Source organism: Mycteria americana, chromosome 6, assembly GCF_035582795.1.
Source record: "Mycteria americana isolate JAX WOST 10 ecotype Jacksonville Zoo and Gardens chromosome 6, USCA_MyAme_1.0, whole genome shotgun sequence".
Classification (NCBI taxonomy): Eukaryota; Metazoa; Chordata; class Aves; order Ciconiiformes; family Ciconiidae; genus Mycteria; species Mycteria americana.
The window spans coordinates 59,481,418-59,504,193 of record NC_134370.1 but is presented as its reverse complement, the minus strand read 5'-3'; the positions used below and the strand labels follow the sequence as shown (position 1 = coordinate 59,504,193).

The following is a 22,776-nucleotide window of genomic DNA, read 5'->3' as shown; positions in this document are numbered from 1 at the left end:
CCTTTTGGCAGCACCAATGAATTAGATCAGGTCAGCCTGTCTCATCTGATTGCAACCTTACAGAAACACTGTGGTAATAAAGCAAATAAACTTTTAATAGCAACTGTAGTAGCTGTGAATTTGAAAATGGGACAGAAAGGCATTTGAAACTGGAAACTGAAGATTGAACACTTCAATTTAGCAATCCTGAAAAATACCCAGTTGGAGCTTTCAGTGGGAAGGGTCAGGTGAAACAGGTAAGAAAAGAACAAACCCAGCTGACCTGTTACACAGGTTCACTGAAGCCACAAGTCATCCACTCCGAATCCCATCTCTCTGCCATTCATCAGTAATTAGGTAAGTGTTGTTTTGCGGTATGTTTATTGTCACTTGAGCTAGCTAGAATGGAGCATGCTGCCTTGTACCATTATAGTGAGGTCTTCCATCAAACCATAAAAAAATAGAAAATGGAAGAGGAAAAGAGAGGAGGCTGTCTGCACAGAAGATGCTGCAGCCTGGAGCATCCTATGTTTAGCCAGCATAAGGGGTGCTGGGCTTTCCCATGCTCTCTGTCCACTTACCTTCCACTTAACTGACAGCTCAGTGAGCTCGAATCCCAATTTAATACAAACTTCCAGTTACTTGTTACCCTCTGGTGACATCTCGTGGATCAAAGCAAGATACCCCTGCCTGCTGACAAACCCTGCAAAGCCTCGAGTGTCTATACCTGTGGAGTGGAAGTCTCTTTCCCAAGTCTAAGGACCTCTATAGCATCTAACAAGGTTTAGCTTTTCTTTATTTTTTCCTTCCTTTCCTGCTATGAGGATAGTGCAAATGAGCACTGTAGCAACAAGCCCCCTACAAAGAACTGAAAATAGAGGTAAGCAGGAAAAAAGCAAATGAGACAGTAGATCACAGAAACTGAGAAAAGAGGAGAGTAGTGAATAAAAGTAAAGAAATACACATTTCTATTAATAAAACAGATTCTAATGTCTAAAGCTGAGTATAAGCAAGTGTTGAGCAATTAGGATTTCATAGCTGAAGCCAAGGGCAATCTAGGTACTGCTTGCCACAGTGGCAGAAGCAAGCAAATAATCAGCACCACATAATCATATCTCATTGTACCCTGCAGATATTAAGCAACTAACCCTCCTAGTATGCCTGTGCACCATTCACAGGGGCTGGAACTAAAGATTCAGCTCAGATTCAAGTTGTGACAGTAAGAAATGGAAAAATTAGTAATATTTTGCTAAAAATATTAATTGATTTTGGATGGTTAATTTTGGAGCCTCCATTTCCAAATACTTAGGCATTCATTATATAAGTTAAGTTTATATATAACTTTATTATAGAAGTTAATTATATAAGTTTAAATTATAGCCTCATAATGTAGGAAAAAATCACTTCTACATAACAAGAAATACAGTCCCTTATGCCCTCTACAGGCACTTTGAAATTCGATCCATCCCCCATGGAAGACATTGATGCAGAGAAAAGAAAGAGTTCCACAAATGTCAGCTATCGTGGAGCTATAGTAGAAAGGTATCTGTTTTTCAAGTGCCTCCACAAAGCATTAGGAGACTGAAAGCTAGAAATGAAGAGACTACGGAAGTGGAGCATACATGGGAAGTCATAAACTCATTAACTGAGCACCCACTGAAACCACAGTGAGCAGCTGCGAGCAGCATCTTTTCGACACACAGCCTATGGCTGCGCAGGCTCTGAAGGGGTGCTTGGGCAGTGCCAAACATTGGCGAGAGGCCTTCTGCAGAGCCAGCTCCTGTGGGCAACATCCAGCACAGGACAGCACTGCCGACTGCCCACGGGGCCAAGCCCTTGACCAGTTTCCAGCACAGGCTCAAGCACATATGCCTCTTGTAACACTGAACAAGTGTCAACCTGTCACAGGAAGCTCCATCAGCTCTCTCCAAAAAATCTGCATTTAGAGTAGCTAATTGGAAAAAAATAAAGGGAAGATAAGTTATTAAATAGGGTTTACTGAACTATAAAACCTAGCAAACAACTAAGTCAACAAAAAAGCATTCCCTGTCCCTAAGCTAACAATATTTAAATTGATACTTGGTTCAGCAAAAACACTGAAGCTTACATACTGCAATTTATAGCCAAAGTGACAGCTGTTGGAGCAAAAATATCAACACACACACTATGGCAATCCATAACATTAGTCAAGCACAAAATAACCTGCCTGGATTAGTAATTCCCTCAAAAAAATAACTTAACAAACAGAAAAGCACTAGCCACTTCAAAGTCATGCCACATCGTATGTGACACATTTCATGATATATTAACCTCAAACAACATATGAATTAGTACTTAATTCCTATTAAAACTGCTATGGTAATGAGAAATACTTGAACAAACAAAACTGTACCTAGCAGTGGACTAACACACCTTCACCCTGTGGGATTACTGAAGAAAAACAGATTGTCCCAGTGGGCAGCACAGACTAATTCCTAACAGGGCTTTGCTTTGTGTGGTTTTAGAGAACAAAACAAAACTTTGCACTAAATCAAAAGCATCAGAAGGAACACTATAAACATAGGTAGCTAGGGCTTGGTAAATGTTAGAGAAAACAACAGGAACTGAAGAAGTGTAGTTTGTTTCAAATTTGGTGGCTAGCCAAATGCCAAGTAATGCTGACATAATTACTGTTTAAACTGTTGAATTCTAGTTGCCATTGCTAGATTAAGCATCGGTAAATATTGCCTGTGAAATTTAACTGTCTCAGCAAGCTAGCTACCTCATGACTGAAATCTTTGTAGAGCTGAAAACCTTTACGAGGAGCCTGTAATTGGAGGACAGTGGAAAAGGTTTATCTCAAGGAATAGCTTAGAAGAGCAATGTATTGTGAAAAAGCTGGCCAGCAAACCAAGTATTTGTTGTGTGAAAATTCACAAGCTTTTAAAAAAATCAGTTCTGAATAATAAGGCAGCCAAAGGTCCTTCAAAATGTTACTGGGGCACGCTCATGATCAATTAACCTGAGGCTTTTAGCTCTCCAGGCTGCTGATTATGATTCCCTACTAAAGTTACAGAACTAATGCCACTGCCCATGTGAGAAAGTCAGAGTTGTAACTGAAGAAGAAAAGGTTACATAGGAAAAGTCTTCTTCCGAAAGCCCATTGCAGGACCACAGTTCAATACTGCTACACACTCTTCTGAGCAAGAGGCTGGAATTAGTGGTGGTAGTTCAGCAATGCTTTGGAAAGACTGGCTGTGAACATAGCCAATAGGGTATACTCATTTCTCATACTTCTCCCAGGCAGTTTCCATCAGATAAAAAAGCTTTCAAAAATATTCTGTGGCTTTTACAGCTGTGAAGTAACTCTTAAAAAAATACCTGAGGCACCAGTTTGAAACGGTAGCTCTGTTACAGAAGAACTGTAAAAAAAAAATCTAATTTATCCAAATGCTAAAGCCTAACAATAGTCAAAATTCACCCTAGAGATAAACCAGTTAATTTTCACCTGCGCTAGCTCCCTGAACCAGCTCCTCCACGCACTGCCATGAGTTCTAACACTGGCTCATGGGGAGGAGCATGTGAGCAGGAAAGGCAACACTGGCTGTAGGCCACTTGCAATCCACCAGGTCCAGTTTCAACTGCAGAAGCTGCCTGGGAGGTCGGACCGCAGCTAAACTAACTGGATGGCTCTGCTCCCTCCCACCCCGCTTGAACATCCAGCACTTGTGTTGCATTAGAGCTAGCCACAGCTCACCTAACAGCAAAGTGAATTTATCTGGCAGGGGAAACAAAGTCTGCAGTGAAAAAGGAAGTTTCCTGGCAGATCAATGACCTGATTCAACTCACCTTGTGCTGAGAAGAAGTATCAGATTTGATATGAAAGGGGAGCAGAAAGCTGTGAACAAGAGGGCAGGAAACTGTCCCCTTGGTGGCACTTAGCAAAATATAAAATTAAAAATAATTTAAAAAAGAAAGAAAAAGCAGTCATTATTCACAGTAATGGCTGCTTAAACTTCACCAAGAAAAGCACTGTGTTCTGGTTGCTGGGTCCAGTCAGAAGGGTGAAATTCCTGGAGTTTGCTTCAAGGTTGTCTGAGCAACCAATGTGTCTCAGCCTTGGACAAGAGCAAGACAGAAAGACCGAGACTGTAAATTCCTTTTGTGCATCTGAAACACTAATAAATGTGGGGGTTTTTAATTAAAAACAAATTAAGTCATACCCTAAATTTTTGGTTGGCTCAGCTACTATTTACCTACTAGACTATTTACCACCCAGTGAGGAATAGCACCAGGGCTGGTGCAAAAGGAGGGTAAGAACATGTTCCCCAGGGCACCTCACCACTTAATCTGCCAGGAAGCCTCATCCTAAATTTCTCCCGGTGTGAACCTTGACTAGGCTCGCCTGCCTTCGCCACTGGTGACTGCAGGTTCAAAAGGGGACAGGCAGATGGCCTGTATCCCATGCAGGATGCATTCAGCCTCCGAGAGAAGCACTGGTCCTGATGGCAACGAAGGATGCCAGCCTTCCACCCTGAATCTGCATGTCTCTTCTGCTGCACCGCTGGGCCCAGCTGCTGGCGCAGCACGCAGGCAGGGAGCCCGCGAGCACCCGCAAGGCTGCGACTCCACCTTGGCATGCACCACCTGCCGCGCTTCGATTCCCTACAGCCGTCATCGAGCAAGCCCTCTAATTACGGCGGGGAGCGACTGCCATCAGATTAGACAACTCTTCCGGGGGCACTGAAGCCTGGGAGGAAGGATGGACTGCGGCGGTCTGTCAGCACCTGCCGCGGCCGCGGCATGAGCGGGGCTCGCCGCCCTGGGGCCGTGAGGAGGCGGGCGCGGCCGTTGGCTCTCCCCGTCCCGCCTCGGGCGCGAGGCGAGGCGCGGCCGTCGGTCGTTCCGCCCCCGGCGCGAGGCGCAGCGGTTGTGCCCGAGCGCGCGGCGTGGCGGGAAGGGAAGAAGGGAAGGGAAGGGAAGGGAAAGGAAGGGAAGGGAAGGGAAGGGAAGGGAAGGGAAGGGAAGGGAAGGGAAGGGAAGGGAAGGGAAGGGAAGGGAAGGGAAGGGAAGGGAAGGGAAAGGAAGGGAAGGGAAGGGAAGGGAAGGGAAGGGAAGGGAAGGGGTGGCATGCTGCCCGCCCTGGGCACCGCGCTGGCGGGGCTGCTGCTCCTCCTGCCGCTGCTGCTGCGCTGCGCCTGGCCCTACTTCTTCCAGGACCTACGGTTCGCCCTCACGATGGCGCGGGTAGCGAGGAGGGCGCGGAGAGCCGGTGCCCGCCGGCCCGCCAGCACCCTCCTGGACGTCTTCGCGCGGCGGGCGCGGCGGACGCCGCAGAAGCCGCTGCTGCTCTTCGGCGACGAGGTCTGCACCTACGAGCAGGTGGAGCGGCGGAGCAGCCAGGCGGCGCGGGCGCTGCGCGACGCCGCGGGGCTGCGGGCGGGTGGCTGCCTGGCCCTCTTCATGGGCAACCGGCCCGCCTACGTCTGGGTCTGGCTGGGCTGCGCCAAGCTGGGCTGCGCCGTGGCTTGCCTCAACTCCAGCATCAGGGCCGCGTCCTTGCTGCGCTGCTTCCAGAGCAGCGCGGCCACCGTGCTGCTTGCGGCCCCAGGTGAGGAAAGCACCGGCCCCGGCCGGTGGGGAGCCGAGCCGCGGGGGGGTTCTCGGTTGCCCCCCGCGGTGACGGGGCTCCTCGCCGGGCTTGTCGGTGCGCAGAGGTGGCGGGGAGGCAGCGCCGCCTTTTCCCCCTTGGGCCTCTCCCGGGGGGCGCCGGGGGTGGGCTGGAGCGGAGGGACGGTGCCTTCCGATTGCGTCCCGTCCTCTAAAGGTGAATTCGGGGACTGGAGAAGTTGCTTCAGACCAGACGAGAGGACAAGGTTTCCAAATAATTTGCACCGTGTCTTCATTTCAGCTCACGTACAAGTTGGAGCACTGATTCCAACACAAGTTGGAGCATGGAGCACTGATACCTGGTTAGCGACTTGATACGGGTAACGAAAACCTAGAAATGAAATAGCCCTCAATCATAAACAACAGGATTGATTCACAGTTATGTTCACACAAATATCCAAATTAGAAATGAAAAAGGTAATGCAGAAGAATCCTCTTGCTGCAGCTGGACAGCGGCTTGGACACATGAAGGGGGTTGCTGTCTATGTAAAAGCTTTTGTCAGGTTTCAGTTCAAAGAAAAAGGCCCATGTGAACCCATGTGGACAAACCATGTTCCTTTTCCGTAGAAGAGACTTTCACATATTAGTATGTTTTAAATGGAGAGCTGCATTCTGTTCCATATAGAGCAGAGACCTTATTTCATGCCCAGTCTTTTATATATACGTTTGTATGTATATGCATACATACAGTATGAATGGCTGACCATATGGGAAGTCAAGGATACTCTTTATCTGCCTAGAGTTAACAACTTCTCATTAATACATACTCAGTTTCAGTTTAGATAGTTGAACTCATTCATCTATTGTATGTAACTGAAGTATTTTATATGCCCCAAAACTTTAGGAGTTCAAATGAAATTTTCTCCTTTTGTGATAAATTTCTGCCTCACTGAGAATAAATGCTGTGCAATCTCTAAGCTTTCAAAATTAATTGGTATTTGAGTTATTAGCATATGTGGGAAAAGCTATTGTGTAGGATAGGAAATGTATTTTTCCTCTTTCTATAACATACTTGCCTCAAATTTTCTAAAAAAGCCTTCAGCTCTGAGGGAAGATAAAAGTAAAAGAAACAATTGAGCCTTATTCATAAAAATTTACTGCATGCTTGACTCCACAAGTGATTGCTGGACATCAGGAGAGGAAAGAAGCCTAGGTCTTTGCTGTTGGACCTTGATTCTCTCTGTCCTTATTAAGTTTCATCCTTTATTATCTTGCTACTCCATGCAGAAGAGAAATATTGTCTCATCAAAACTTAACATCACATGAGATCCTGTCTGTGCGCTTGCACAGATACGTTTCTGAAAAGAAATATGCTGAATTCATTAATATAGTTTATATGTCATTAAAGTTACTTATACCTACAATAAAATACAGATTTCAAAGTTTATTGGAGGGTTATTTATCTCAGTGAAAGTTTATTGGGGGTTATTTCTCTCTAAGGTGCCAGCTCATTAGATACTTGCATAAAAGGCCTTATTTTATCTCCTTCACGCCCGATAGTGTCTAAGGAGCAGAACTCTCCTCCCACCCAACTTTACTCTTTGTACAGTCCAGCATCTGTGCAGTGGAGAGCATAGGTGGAATGGAGGAAGACAGGCCAGGCTGTGCTAAAATTTGAGGTTTCCTTACCTGTTCACTAAAAGAAGCCTTCATTAGATTCTTATGAGTGGCTTGGTGGCTAAAGGGCACCCACGGTAATCCCGGGATGTTTTTTGGACCAAAGTTACAGCAGAGGTACAGAAATGTTTGATGGGGAATACCAGAGTCTGCCAGACTTGAAAAGGTAATGCTTTTATTAAAGTTACTGCTTTTGTGCAGTTGAGACAAACTTTTGATGTGGATCTTGGCTTTATCTAGTCAATTAGTGTGGAGATATAATTTCCAGTAACAGTTTTAGTTTTCAGTATTAAATTGCCTCACAGATTTGTTGATTTAATAATATTTAATTTATTCTTTGCTTTGAAATAAAATAGAAGTGGTAAAAAATGCATTACATGTTATGGAAAGTTTTATATTCTGATGTTTCAGTGAAATTGGTGTTGAGAATTCATTTTAAATCTTATGGATTATCTGTTCAAGTAAAAGTGCCTGTGAGTTGGAAGGCTTTTAGTCTGGATTCCTAAAGAAACAAGGTATATACAATTGCACCAGCCATCTGGTCATCTTCACTTCATTCCATTATCCAGCTTCTTAAGGGAATAAAAGTCTCAGGGATGACTACATTCTTCCCAACTTGGTTGAAACTGGCAGTGGGTAGAGGCGAGAGACCTGCATTAGTGCTTCAATAAGAGAAAGGCAGACGGGACTTCATAATGCAGGGAGTTAGCCTACTCATTGCACATAACTGAAATCATGCTCTCTTGTTGGTTGGAGATACCAGAGGGAATATGACGCGAACTGGGATTAATCAAGACACGTGTAGGAGACCGGCATAGGGAGAGACAGAACACAACTATCTAGGAGTCCAGGGTTCAGCAGTACCACTCCTTACTAAGTCACTCTTCATTCTGCTTTTAAGTGTTCCTTCCATTTGTGTTGGGACTTGAGAAAGATGAGGTTCATCTTTATGCATAAAACATAGTGGTGATTTAAGCAGCACCTAACTTTGTGTGGGCACTTGCCAAGTAAGGCATTTCCCCACGGTGGAGAGGGAAGGTAGCAATGTGGAGCTGGTGATACCAGGTGTATGCTCCCTCAGAGTCCCGCAGGGTCTGCAGGCAAGGGGAGGTGTGCTTGGATTGCTCCTCTGCAATTCTGTTCCGGCTGCAGAAAACCAGATGAAATCAAATCACTCCCAGTTCTGTGGGGAGACACTGTTCCTCTTCAGTCCTTTTGCTGGATTCTGAAGTGACTTGAACATGAATTTCTCCAGCAGCAGCTAAACATGAAAGCTGCTGAGCCAAATTTGATGCACCGATAGTTCACAGAATAATACAGAATTTTTTAAGAATTCTTTTTCTCTCCTCTTTAAGAACTGAAGGAATCTGTTGAAGAAATACTGCCATTCTTGAAGAAAGAAAATGTTAAAGTTTATTATTTAAGCAAGACATCTGCTACAGAAGGAGTTGAGAGCTTTCTTGATAAAGTAGATGCTGCTTCAGATGAGCCTACTCCGTTGTCTTGGAGATCAGATATAACCTTTAAAACTCCTGCCATGTACATTTATACTTCTGGTACTACAGGTAACGTAAATTCACAGATACCATATGGAAGACCATACATTCCTCCTGACATTGTGATTTTTTAGTAAGGAAAGAGAATCTGTTACTTCACGTTAATTCCTACTCTCATTCATTCCCCCTCAGGAAACTGAAAATTTTATAATCTGTATCAAAACCCAAAAAGTATGTAGAATATAGGCTGACTTTAAGGACTAAATCTGGGGGGAGGCACTGAAGTAAAAGCCAATTAAACATATAAATTTTATGCCAGTAAGGTCACTAGACATCTGCTATCTCTTATCCCTGGAGACACTGCTGACCTAGGTATGTGTCTTGACACCCACTTTATACTCAGTATCTTTGGATCATGAACTCCGAATGCTGGCCATTAAGTTTTTGGGTGTCAAGAGTACCAAAAATAGTGAGGGCAGCACAAAATACAGCTAGTCATGGCCACTGTGCAAAACTGCAGCTGGTATACGAGCTGCCAGCTGCTCTACATAAAGGCACCTAGCGTTAAGGGCACTTAGCCACAGCAGAAACTGGGTGACAAGGATGAAGATGAAGACAATGCCTGAAGGCACTCAAACCTAGAGCTTTGTAGAGGAGCAGGCTATGCCTCCACACTAGCTCAGTCTTTGAGCCTCTTAGGGCAGGGAGGGAGGAAGGGAGGAAGTACAAATTTGAATCCTATTTGGGCTGCAGAAGGCAAGTAACTCGGGTGTCCTTCATCCTTGTTAAGGGCTCCAACATCTCTGTTCTTACAGAATAGGCAAGCGCTACTATCATTTTGTCCTCTAGCATCTGTTTCAGCAAGTGATCAGTTCACCTGTATCTGATGGGAAACCAAGAAATACTTTGTAGTATGAATTCCAGTTTCATCTAGGATGATTCAGAGCTGCAAGGAGATACCTAATTCCAGGAGAGATGCAAGATCTGAGATTAACCTCTGTTTTAGCATTTCCATTGCCTTTGCTCAGCATAGTAGATTCTCTAAATCCTGTTTCCTCATTCTCTAGGTACTTGTTATTCTAGGTACCATAGTATTGGGAATTTGGGCCCTTAACAGGGGAGTAATCACCTAAAAGTTACATGCAGGAAGACATATCCTCACTAAGGCTAAACGCCAGTGTGTTGCGTAGACACAAGCTGCATACCTCCCTGAACTCTGGAGCTATCACTTGCATCAGTGAATGAGAGAAAAGCTTAAGCCCTTGTGAAACCGACTGGTCTTACTACATTCATTGTTCAAGTGAAGTTACACACCTTTTTGCTTGACTTTAAACAGGTCTTCCCAAAGCTGCAGTGATTAACCATGAACGCATAATGCTAGCTTGTGGTTTGTTTGATGCTGGCAATGTTACCTCGGAAGATATTGTCTATACTGCTCTACCACTCTATCATAGCTCTGCCCTCCTCGTTGGAGTCCATGGATGTATCATGAAAGGTACCATGCACTTGACTAGTAAGAATGAACGTGTTACTGTGCAGAATTCATGTGCAGATATGATCACAGATACAGTAAGCCTTTCCCTAGCTACCAAACTTTGAGATGAAATACTTGGTTATACATCTCTCTTACCAGAAACTCCGTAAGTCAAGAGACAGTCTCATTTCTCTCTCGTCTTCATATGACTCGCATAGATCTTCACCCTGTACAAATTTTATTTCATCACCTGGACAAACAGGATATATCCTGTCTTACATGATAGCTCTTTGCACAGTTTTAGGGTAAATTAGTACAGAGTTTCATCCACAATAATAGCCTTTAACTTCTGATGAATATAAGTAGAGGTTAAACCAATTATTCAGCATGGATTGTATTTCAGTACGTTTTAGGAAGAGTACTTCCAAAAGCTATATAACCCTAATTCTACAAGTTTTCTACAATGTTGTACTAAGAAATTCTATACTGTCTTATGATGTAATAAAAATTGTTCCTTCTGTTACTTGTTTTACTTCTTTCTACACAGGTGCAACTATTGTTTTGCGTGCCAGATTTTCAGCAAGCCAGTTCTGGGATGATTGCAGAAAATATAACGTAACAGTGATACAGTACATTGGGGAAGTGCTTCGGTATCTATGCAGTGTGCCACAGGTAACATTAATTGCCTTTCCTTTTTGGCTAATTAAATTATTGGGAATATTTGTTATATTATGCTTAAAATCTAACCATAAGATGAGGGAGGGAAAAAGGCCCAACAAAAACCTTCCTTAACGAGATCTGTAATCTCATTGCATACTATCATGAACTTTTTTCAAGAAAAAAAAAAAGGGAGCTTTTAGCTTGAATTAATCATTCTTTTGAATAGTGGAATAATGGCAATCCATTAATTGACATTCTGTTTAAATGGATAGAGAAAACACTTACCTTATAGGAGCACTCCAGCTGCAAACCAAAAATGAGGAGTTTTCTAGGAACCAGTGGACCTGTGTTTTGGGCAAGGTGAGTTTTGGGGTTTTTGTAGCTAAGATGTCCTAATGCAAGATAATCAGGTAATCCCCAGGTGAAAGTGTTAATGTAATTATGTAGAGTGCCCCCTCTGAAGATGCACTTAACATACTATCTTCACAGGGTACCTATTCATAGGCATTTTCCTGCTGAGATCCCTGCAACCGTATTAGTTAATCCCTAATTTCAAAAATGTGTTTGCATAAAATGACTTTCACAGAAGTAGGCCTAGTGAACTGCAGTTAGAATTTAGTAAGAACAAAGGTGGTATCAGTCAGTCTTCCTAGTGCCATTTGATAACCATAAGCCAGAACAGAGAATCAGGTCCACAGTTTCTTTGTAATTTATGTATGTGTGCAAAATATCAAGTATACAGAGGTTTCATTCTGACATCAGTTAGAGATATGATATAACTTCACTGGAAATCAGTAGGATTCCTCAGGAATTAGGTATCTAAGCAAGATTCTGCTATACTTTGTATTATTTCTTCATGAGTTATTAGCCCAAAATGAGCAGTTAATAAAATAAAGTTTTATAATAATCAGAAGACTTGGCCTGTGGATTGGGCCACTAGTTTTATTCAAAAAGTGTGGGTGGAAGAGATTTAAACTGAATTAAAAAACTGGGCACTTGAAACATATAGTTAAGGGTGGTGATAAGTTACATGTCAGTCCTGCAGTTCGTGGAAAATCCCAATTAGCAAAGTACTCATAATTAGCCAATACTCAACTGGTATAAATAAAATAGGGGGGAAAGTGAAAAACTATTATGTCCTTTCATACAGAATGTTTTTTAGGAAAATAAGCTTAAAGAATGAGCTAATATACTAATTTTTGATAGAGTTGTGTTTCTTGATAACATGCGTGCACGCACAAATATAACTGAGTCACAGGGCATACTCTGTAAATTCCTGAATTCATCCAGTATCTGAAAGACGTGTACAGTTGCCAGCCAAGTATAAATCAGTTTCCAAATGGGGTGAGTTTGGTAATGTTAGCCACACAGAGACATTTAGCTTAACCATTAAAGGGACCTGTTAATCAAAAATAACATGAATGGCTGAACCTGAAGCCCACTGAATGATACAGTTGAGTAGTATTCGAGGCTGTCTTACAGATTACTCATTATTGGTGGCTGCTTATCTACAAAGATCAGATTTTAAGATAGACACAGCTTAGCTTTCGTTATTTAATATAAGGATTTACAGTTTACAGTTTAATATAAGGATTTATGGTTTACAGTTGGACTTGGTGATCTTAAAGGCCTTTTCCAACCTATACGATTCTGTGATTCTGTGATTTTTGTTTACTCAGTACATAGAATTCAACACCAGTGGAGAAAAAACCTTTACATAAGCAAGGTTTATAAGCTTAATATCTGATCCCATGTACCCATATGCATGCTACTTTGAGTGCACAAGTCTCCCAGGAAGATGGGATTAACATTTTAAGAATGCAAGAACTTGACAGAATGGATATTATTACTTAAACTGTCGTGATGCCAAGAGGGCTTGCCCTGTTACTGCAGATGTAACAGACACATAGTCTTTTCCATGAGGAACTCGCAGTATAAGCAAGATCCACATTGATGTAGGGTGTCCTCTGTCTTAACTAATGCCATTTCAATTATTGAACTTCCTTATTGTGCTAGTAACTTTTATCTATGCCATCATTTCTTTCCTTTACATATCCACAGAAGAAAAAAACTGAGTATGTGTCAGTTTTCTTTCTGATTGTGTTTCCAGTGAACTTACATAGTCATTTCAGAACAAATGAACAGTCCAAGTATTACAGAAATCACCTTAAGGGTGGATCGTTAAGTCCTTCCTTCCTCTTTTCATTAACTGTGACTAATTAATGGCTAAATAACAAATTTTCTTTATCTGCCTAAGCAAATGGGGAAAAAAGATGGCAAATACAGACTTAAGAACAAGAAAAGATGAGGGACAACGTGGATCCAAGCAGCATCCTGTCCCCAGTGAATCATTTAAAAATAAACCGTTTAAGCTCAGATGTATAAATACCCAATCAACTGGAGTCTCTCTCATGAGAGACTAAGGTATAGTGTACAGTGTTGCAAAGCATCATCTACAACAAACGAGGATTTTATAAAAAGTGACCAGCAAATCATTTAGACAGAATGCAGAATTTCAGCAGATTTCATTTTTCTATTTTAAGCTTGGTTCTGTGCTAACATGTTAATGGCAGATCTCTCAATATCACAGAGAGGACTATATATTAATGTATTTCTTCTTTAGATTGAATTTAAACATCCACTTCTAGACTATTCCGCAGAAAAGCAATAATAATCCAGAAGTGATACGACTGAAGTCCAAAATAAACTTAAAGTTTTACAGTATTTAAAAATTGTAGCCATTTATTGTGGCATTTTTTTGTCTTTTCTGGGAATATGACACTGTAAGACCAAACCATGTTTGTCTTAATGGCCAGATTTCTCTCTTGAATTGCTCCTTGAAAGCGCATTTTGCAATTCCAGTGTTCTGTGCTCATCTTCTACTTCGACCATCTACTGCATTGCCCTCTGCCCTGTATTTCCTGAAAGACATAGAGCCAACATACTTATTCTCCACAAATACACATTCCAGTCTGTTGTTGATAGAATAGTCTTATTCTTTCAAAATATTCCAAGTTAAGAAGCCAATATATATTTAAAAAGACTCTTCGTGCCTAAAAATACTATTAAATTATGTAATAAAAGAAACAGTTGGAGAAAAAGGCAGGAAGTGGGACAAAAGAGCCTTTCCATAGTTTGCTAGAATTCTCTCAGGCTATTGTTACTCATTAGCACGTTAGATATGTCTATGAATTACAAGTGTCTGACCCAGTTCAGTACTTCCTATTGTTGAGGATAAATATAAACATCTAAGAGAAGGCATAAACAGACTGCCATCCTCACTATATGTTTCTATCTATCACTTTATCTTTTATCTTTATCTATCTATCACTTTATCACTATCACTTTACTGTGTAAACAGAAAGATCTAATAGCACTATTAAAAGTGATATGAAATGTGGTAATAGAATTTTTAGCGGGCTCAATCCTGCACTTACAATGGCAGAAGAGATTTCCTTTCCACCCAAACACCATTTTAAATCCTGCAAACATTTTACTGAATTCAGGGTAAATTACACTCTTCTGCAGATAGTCACCACAAGGCTTACAAACAAAATAGTTAAATACAATGCCTGAGTTTCATTCTGGCTTTCTGTGTAGAATTATTTGTTCCTGTCTTCATCCAAATCAAGTTAACTACTAACTACAGTTAGATATGTAGCCTAACTTGCTCAGTAATTTCTTTTCCTTTTCCACATCAAAATTATGAGCTTAACTGTAATGATGTTTGCACACATTTTGCTTCAGAATATGCTGAATACTTTTAGACTAAAGTTTCCTTCGGAGTTTTCCAGAAGTAGAAATTCTGCTTTCACTCAGCAGAAATGTGAATTCATGACTGTTTCTTGTTTTTAGAGAAACAACGATCAGGATCACAAAGTCAGACTTGCCATAGGAAATGGAATAAGGGCTGACGTTTGGAGGGAATTTATCCGAAGATTTGGCAATATTAATATTTTGGAGTTTTATGCATCGACTGAAGGAAACATTTCTTTTGTTAATTACGCTGGAAAAATTGGTGCAGTGGGAAGAGTAAACTGCCTGCAGAAGGTAAGGATATCAACAAAACCTGGTGTTTTTTCCTTCTTGGGGAAGTTTGGTGTATTGCCAAGGGCATAAACCAGACTACTTGTATGAAAAGTTGGGAAGAACCCAAGGCTCAGTTATGAATTTGTTTACGGAGAAGATTCTCCCCAAGTACAGTCTACAGCTGCCCATGCTAGATATCACAGATATCTCTCGCTAGTTCAGGCAAAAGAACATTTAGACTCAACACATCCAGTTGAAATGTGATGAACTTGGCTCCTGTTAAATAGAAAGCTGACTATGTAGTATAATTCTGAAAATATTTTTCAAAGATTAAATATTCATGTGTGTATACATTTTGCAAATTTTCACTAGAAAATCTTACGCTATGAACTGATTAAATATGACGTAGAGAAAGATGAACCGGTCCGAGATGAAAATGGATACTGCGTAAGAGTTCCCAAAGGTAAAAACTTAACTCCTTTAAAAAATTTCAGAAGGGTATTTACTTTTTAAAATTATATCTCTTTGCATCACTTCTATCTGGAAAGATGCTAAGAATTGCCATTGAGTAAGCCAGGTTTTTAAATACAAGTTAGAAAATAGGTAACAAATCACATACTGTTGTAATACAGCTTAACAGAAAGGTGACATACAGTGGGGAATGCAGCATCTGTATACTTAGATTTTAATAACTTGTCTAGTTTTAATAATGGACACACGAACATTTTTTAGTACAGATCTTGACTTTCAGCAGGAGCTATTTAATTCTTCTCAGACTTCGCACTTAACGTGCCACTAAAGAAACATTTGCAAAATAGAAAGCAGTTCTCTTTTCCAGCAGTGGCTGAAACTTTTTGCCACTGGCAACAGAGAAAGCACACATGAAAATACTTTTTTAATAATATATCTTAATATCAGCTTTCATAGGAGGGGTTTATATATTGGCACAGACCTGTGTTTAAACCAGATACTTGTGATATTTTTTGATTTTGTTGCGTTCTTTTACATGTGTAGTCATTACTGTGAGTGAGGGCAGAAATGCTCACCTTCTCTGTGCATAAGGCAAGGGGTGGACAGGTTACCAACTGTGTTAAATTCTCATTGCTGACGAATATACCAGTTATGTTAAGAGTGTCTGCCCCATAAGCATACTCTCCTATGCTAGCTCTCCCTACGCTGTCTCTTGAGTTGGTATGAGGAGGGATGTGCACACATATATTCCATATTTATATAAATGCACCCAATGTTTAAGTTGCTGAACTGCAGAGACGTGGAAAATATTTGCAATGTAAGAGAGAAAACCATGAAAAAATGTAAAATCTCAGGCTTGATGGGTACAGACTATAATTTATTTTGTATAGAGATAAAATTCACTCCAGTGTGTAACATCCATGCAAAGCTCTATATAACATGGGGTAGAGTTTCAATTTACATAAACATATAGGCGTTTCTGCTCCCTTCATAAATTACTCCAGCTCTAGCACATGAAAGACTAAAGAACATGCTAAGCAGCCTTTTGGTGTATTTTGCATTCAAAGTAAGCAAGCTGAACCCCAATATTTGGTTCCTAAATCCAACTGAATCTTTTGGTTGAGGGGTAAGGCTGCCCCATGCCAACCGAGTTATGTGGAAGTAGCCCGTACCAATGGTCACCTTCTAAAGACATGCCTGATGCTTTGTGCAGGTTTCCTTTGTAGACACAGCTCCTATTGAGTTAGGTGTGTTAAACTGAGGTTTATGAAGCTGTCTAGAGAAACTGGGCAACTATTTTCCACTTACCAGACAAGACCTCAGAGATTCTGTTCTGCTGCATTAATACAAGCAGGTGATAAATGGTATTATCTACCAGCATTTTTGAGGGCTAGTGAATTGAAAGGACAAAGTGAAACTCAGTCTGTACCCCCACAACTGATTTTAAAAGATTATGTTTATGACAAAATTCTCAAATAACTCTGTAACATCTGCAGACTTCACTGATGTAATGAAAATTAGTTATTTTTTGGCAATTTACACTGTGCTTTTTAAACAAATGTTTTTCCTCTTCATAGGTAAACCTGGACTACTGATCTGCAAAATCACCCAATATGCACCATTTAGTGGCTATGCAGGAGCAAAACAGCAAACAGAGAAGAAGAAATTAAGAGATGTCTTCCAAAAAGGGGATTTATATTTTAATAGTGGTGACCTTTTAGTGATTGACAATGATAACTTCATTTATTTCCATGATCGAACTGGAGACACATTCCGGTTAGTTTGTTTATTTAAATGCTTGTCACAAGAGGAAATTCTGACTTATTCTCAGGTTTGAATTTGTATCCAGTATTTCCTACTGACTGATGAAAAGGAACTTCTCTGACTTCGGTCAGAAAAAGAGAGGACTCCAAGTCACCTCCACTGTTGTATTTCATCAGTCGTGTTCTTAGTTACATACAGAGCCTACAAGAGGTTCAGTTTAGGGTGATGAATGAATGCTATTTTGAACAGTCAGAAACCAGTCACATTCATAGAACAAAAACATTGTGGTTTCACATTCACTATACTTTTAAAACTCAGAAAGCATAGAGCCTAGGATGGAATCTATGGTCAGTAATATTTTGGGGGTTTGTTTGTTTAGAGCCATTTTAAGCATGGTTAAACAAGTGTGTTGAATTCTTCTGGGATTTGAATAATCTAGAATGCATTGTTGAATTTTGCAGCATGTTTTTCTCTACTTTTGATAACAGGTTCCTTGTTCTAGTGCAAAAGTGCTTTCTGATCTCAAGCTCAGTGCTCAGCCCATTGTAAAGTCAAACATTAAAACACTGGAGATCCCTATATGTAATACACACAGAAATCACGACTATTGACTGCTTATTTTCCAGGTGGAAAGGGGAAAACGTTTCTACAACGGAAGTTGCAGATGTTTTAGGTCTGATTGACTGTGTTCAAGAAGTTATTGTATATGGAGTATCTGTTCCAGGTATGAGTGAAATACTTGAAGTATTTCAACAAAAGAATTTTTTAATACATTAACAAAATATTAATACACTGAACTGCAGAGATCTCAGTGCAACTGTTGATCTCAAAGTAGGTAGCCCTACTTCAGCTTATTTTTCATAAGCTACATTTGATATGTTGCATCATTTAAATGTATGCAGTATTAATTAGCTAAAAAAATATAGCCAAAGCTTGTATTAACATAGTATGAAGAGAATACTAACAGGACAATGGGAGAACATTTGAGATTAAGTATCTTGGATATAAATATTGTTGTATCTTTTACAGAAATATAGCTCTGCAATTACTGTAGAGTGGGACACACAAAATAGACTTGAATTTCTAGAAGAACAAGAACGTCACTTAAGAAATTGATTCCTCCCTTTTTCACCTTTCTTTAACAATCTGAAGGAATGCAGGAAGCTCTGATATGTTTACTGCCTTTTTTCTACTCCTCAAAAATCTGTGAAATCTTTGAACTTTTATAAACTCTTTAAGTGCTTATGGCAGCTTTTTTTTTCTTTTCTTTTCTTTTTAATTTTGAGAGGCACTGCTGCTAAAGGCAGATTCCCAGAGATACTGGAAGACAAAAGAGGGAACAGATAGCTTTACTACACTTTCTTGTCTCCTGTATTTTGGAGGTACCTTCCTGTCCATGTTTCTCACTTACCCAAGATCCGCAGGACTCCCCTCTAGCTCCTCGCTGCATTTGGGTTGTGAAGCACAGTTAAAATGGAACCCATTCTTACAGTGTAATGTAGGGATCTGAAATCAAAGAAACAAAGTTAGATTTTATTGAAATTGTAGATTTGATTGAATTTGTAATCAAAAAAAATTTGATTGAAATTGTAAAATTGAAATTGTGATTTACAATCTAACAATTGTAATTGTTAGATTTGATTGAAATTGAAATTTTGTGTTCAGTTTTGGGCCCCCCACTACTTGAGGGATATTGAGGTGCTGGAGCGTGTCCAGAGAAGGGCAACGAAGCTGGTGAAGGGTCTGGAGCACAAGTCTGATGAGGAGCGGCTGAGGGAGCTGGGACTGTTTAGCCTGGAGAAAAGGAGGCTGAGGGGAGACCTTATTGCTCTCTACAACTACCTGAAAGGAGGTTGTAGAGAGGTGGGGGTCGGTCTCTTCTCCCAAGTAACAAGTGATAGGACGAGAGGAAATGGCCTCAAGTTGCGCCAGGGGAGGTTTAGACTGGATATTAGGAAATATTTCTTCACCGAGAGGGTTATCAAGCATTGGAACAGGCTGCCCAGGGAAGTGGTTGAGTCGCCATCCCTGGAGGTATTTAAAGGACATTCGGATAAGGTGCTTAGAGACATGGTGTAGTGGTGGTCTTGGCAGTGTTAGGTTTATGGTTGGACCCGATGATCTTAAAGGTCTTTTCCAACCTATATGATTCTGTGATTCTGTGAAATCCCGAGTACTGCATTGCACAAGTGGTTTGGACTCGGTGGCAGAATCACGGAATTGTATAGGTTGTGTATAGGCACGCAATAATACATTGCATGCCCTTAGAGTAGTCTAAGGAGGAGGAGGAATTTTAGAGCCCCTATTAACTAAGTTAACAGATATAACAGGTATATCTATTAACAGGTGTCACACTTTTCCAGAAAGGCTTCCAGACTACGGTGTATCATAACATGGGTCACATCAGTGACAATTTAGTATTTTGGAATTGAAAGCTGTGTTAGAGACACCACTCTTCCTACATCCACCGCTTCCTTCCACCATTCAACATGTGAGAGATTCTGTTAATGTTGTGATCCACCCACTATTTCCTCTACTAAAAGTGGAAGACATGAGACTAGAAATGCCCAGTGTTTCTGACGCCAGAATAACAAGGCTGTTTATAAACCAAGATAATCTATCAGAATAGTGATTTTAATTCAAATAAATAAACTTTTTATTAATCATGTATGTCTCTGCTACACCTATTGATCTAAAATTAAAGCCTCTGTCTTTAAATCACTTGTTTTCAGTTGCTCTGTGGTAGGGATAAACACATGGCTGCCCTAGGAGACATTTCAAAAGAAAGGTAACAACATAAATGGTCTAGAGTTCTTTATGTGTTTCTCAGATTACACTCTAGGAGATGAGGAAGATACGCTCTTATTCTCAATGCTTTTGTAAAAGCACATAGAAGAGGTGTTAATACCTAATTATAGATCAACTTTATGGAAAAAAAATATATTGTTCAAACCAGTTCTCACCTTACATTTGTGCAAGAACTGAGTGGATTATGGTGGGTTTTTTTTTTTTTCTGTTTTACATGGCACAGAAATAGTTGCATTTTAGTAATGCAGCTGGGGGTGATAGTGCATCACCTGAGAACTCATTAACTCAACACTCCAGATGTTGAACAAACAAATTTGAATGCCAGGTATCGTCAGTACATGGTGTTAAAGGCAAACGGAAACAAGACTCAAAAGAAACTAAAGAACAATTAATCTTAAATTAGCATATGCTTGTGCTCTACTTTTCTTTAAGCATTAGATGGTACTTTCCATTTTCACTTCCTCCTGTACACAATTCTGTGAAAGCATTCATATGGTTCTAATGTAAAAAACTTCGTATAAAAATATTACCTATCTCTTCTCGCATTACTTGTAATCCCAGAAAACAGAAGGAACACCAAAAGGTTTGTGTTTAAATGGTGTCCCATCCCTCAGCCGCCAAAAGGGGAGGGAAGAAGCCCTCTCAGTATGTAAAAACAAGTAAAAAATCGGAAGTACTTAGATTTTTTTGCAGTGCTTAATTAATTATTCATATGGTAATAAAAAATGGTAAACTGGGTCTTATTCCTTTCTGTCCTCTTTCTGCATGGATGAGCTTGTCAGCACAAGTACAAGCAGATTTACCATGATTTATTGTAAAGTAAATTAACCCACACAGTTAAATGCTGCTGCAGGCAGACTCAGAGTACTGAGACCTGATTTTCCAAAGTCTTTCCAAAGACTTTCAAAAGGATGATTTCCAAAATGTCTGCCATCTATAATTCTGATGCTAGGCTTTCAAAAGAGTTTGCCATCTAGCATACTGAAGCCTTCAGAAAATCTAATCACTTCGATGGCTAAAGGAAAATATGTTAGTATGTTTTCTAAATTGGCTTAGAAGGAAGGGTTCACTTATAGGAGGGAAAAAAAAGAGACAGAGGTTAGCCTGAAGTTCAAAGTTAGATATGAACTACAGTAATTTCCTGTCATTATTCCTTCAGGTTATGAAGGCAGAACAGGAATGGCATGTATTCGACTAAAGGAAAACTGTGAATTTAATGGAGAAAATACTTACAGACACGTTAACACTCACCTTCCAAACTACGCAAGACCTCGTTTTATAAGGATTAAGGTAAACCAGTGTTCCTAAGTAGCTTTTGTGTGTCCTTCTGGATTGTGTTTTCTCTCTTTTCTATGAGGATTATGGACTTTCTAGTTACACTAGCAATTCTCAAAAAGGCTTCTTTTCTCTCTCACTTGCTCTTGTCATTTACCAATATGAAAGTAGAACTTCGCCCAGATGTTTCAGTTCAGCCTGAAAAAAACAAGTTGCATGAGCAGCTGCAGGATACCTGGCACATTTTAACATATAAAATCAGGAAGATCTCTTAGTGGAAATACATTTCCTGTTGGATTCCTTCAGCACAGTAACACAGCTGTGTTCTCAGTTTAGTGCAGCTCCATCTACAGACTGTTCTGTGCAAAATAAAGACCCCCACACAAAAGCTTGCAAGAGAGCTGTCTTTGCAAGAGAGGCCTTAGGTTTTTATCCTATCAGTGAATAAATAGCCAAATTCTAAACTGAAATTTAACTTGAATTAGGAAAATGTTGCAAGAATATCACTCCCACCATACTTCTCAAGTTATTTAAAATAAACATTGCTCCTTTGAGAAAGGTTGTGTATTCACTGAGATGATTCAAGAGGACTAACACAGAGATACTAGCATGTCTAATTATTTAATCAATCTTTAAACTTTTGAGTTATACAAAGAAAGAAGTTGACCACTTAAGGTAGTGGTTTGTCTTGCTATCCCATGTAAAGTACAGTGAGTCTTGCCCAGTGTCTACCTGCCATTTTCTTTCCTCTTCTTTTCTGAGAGAAATTCTGCTGTTTTTTGATCCAAGAACATAATTAAATAAATTTCTGGATAAAAGCCTTGATTCTCTCTGACTAAAAGCTGAAAACTAGTGTTTTCCTGCCTCATTTAAATAGAATAGTAAGGTAAGCCTTTCAGTAATGTTTCTGTGGCCCCAGCACTTCTTACATTCAGAGTAAATACTGGCCCACATATTCCACAGTCCAGTTACTATCTGATGACTGCAGGTAGTTTAGACCTCTATTAGTAAAGCTTTGACTTCTGTGCTGTATGGGTTTTCTTTAAATATGATTCCCTTTGAATTTAGGAAATCTGATCTAATTTCTGCAATTATATGCTGACATTGATAAGCAGAGATGTAATTTTGTTTTGTAGAGTGCCATTGAACTTACAGCAACTTTTAAGTACCGTAAAGTACAACTAGTGGAGGAGGGTTTCAATCCAGCAGTCATCAAAGATCACCTGTATTTCCTGGACGACAAAGAAAACCTGTATGTACAAATGACCCAGGACATTTATAACTCAGTAAAAGAACATGACCTCAAATTGTGAGCATGTCAAAAAAAAAAAAAAAAAAAAATCTGTTTTTTATTCAGTTTTTAAAGCATCTCTTACTCTAACCTTGCCAGGAAATCCTATTTATTAATATTAGCAAATATCAGTATCTGAAATAAATTCTGAATGTGAGATTGTTTTAATAAAGCAGAACTTCTCCAACTCTACTTATATCTTAGCCTGGCTACTCTTCTCCTTCATACTTTGAATCTTACCTACGTTCCTACTGTGTATGGAT

General features: G+C 40.1%; 1 protein-coding gene across 1 annotated transcript; it reads left to right on the top strand.

Moving 5' to 3' along the window:
* Positions 1-5,081: 5,081 nt before the first annotated feature.
* Positions 5,082-22,599, top strand: SLC27A2 (solute carrier family 27 member 2). The gene is made up of 10 exons (XM_075506134.1): positions 5,082-5,569; positions 8,601-8,810; positions 10,078-10,236; positions 10,763-10,887; positions 14,731-14,925; positions 15,277-15,367; positions 16,953-17,151; positions 17,766-17,863; positions 21,107-21,237; positions 22,359-22,599. The coding sequence occupies exons 1-10, from the start codon at positions 5,089-5,091 to the stop codon at positions 22,533-22,535; spliced, it is 1,866 nt and encodes a 621-aa protein (XP_075362249.1). The 5' UTR covers positions 5,082-5,088; the 3' UTR covers positions 22,536-22,599.
* The last annotated feature ends 177 nt before the right edge of the window (positions 22,600-22,776 follow it).

What these genes read in the sequence shown, in the direction of transcription:
- SLC27A2 (XM_075506134.1), top strand. Translation starts at nt 5,089, where the DNA reads ATGCTGCCCGCCCTGGGCACCGCGCTGGCGGGGCTGCTGCTCCTCCTG. An exon ending in TTATACTTCTGGTACTACAG is followed by an intron (nt 8,811 to 10,077) that starts GTAACGTAAATT and finishes GACTTTAAACAG; the next exon opens with GTCTTCCCAAAGCTGCAGTG. An exon ending in CTGCGTAAGAGTTCCCAAAG is followed by an intron (nt 15,368 to 16,952) that starts GTAAAAACTTAA and finishes TCCTCTTCATAG; the next exon opens with GTAAACCTGGACTACTGATC.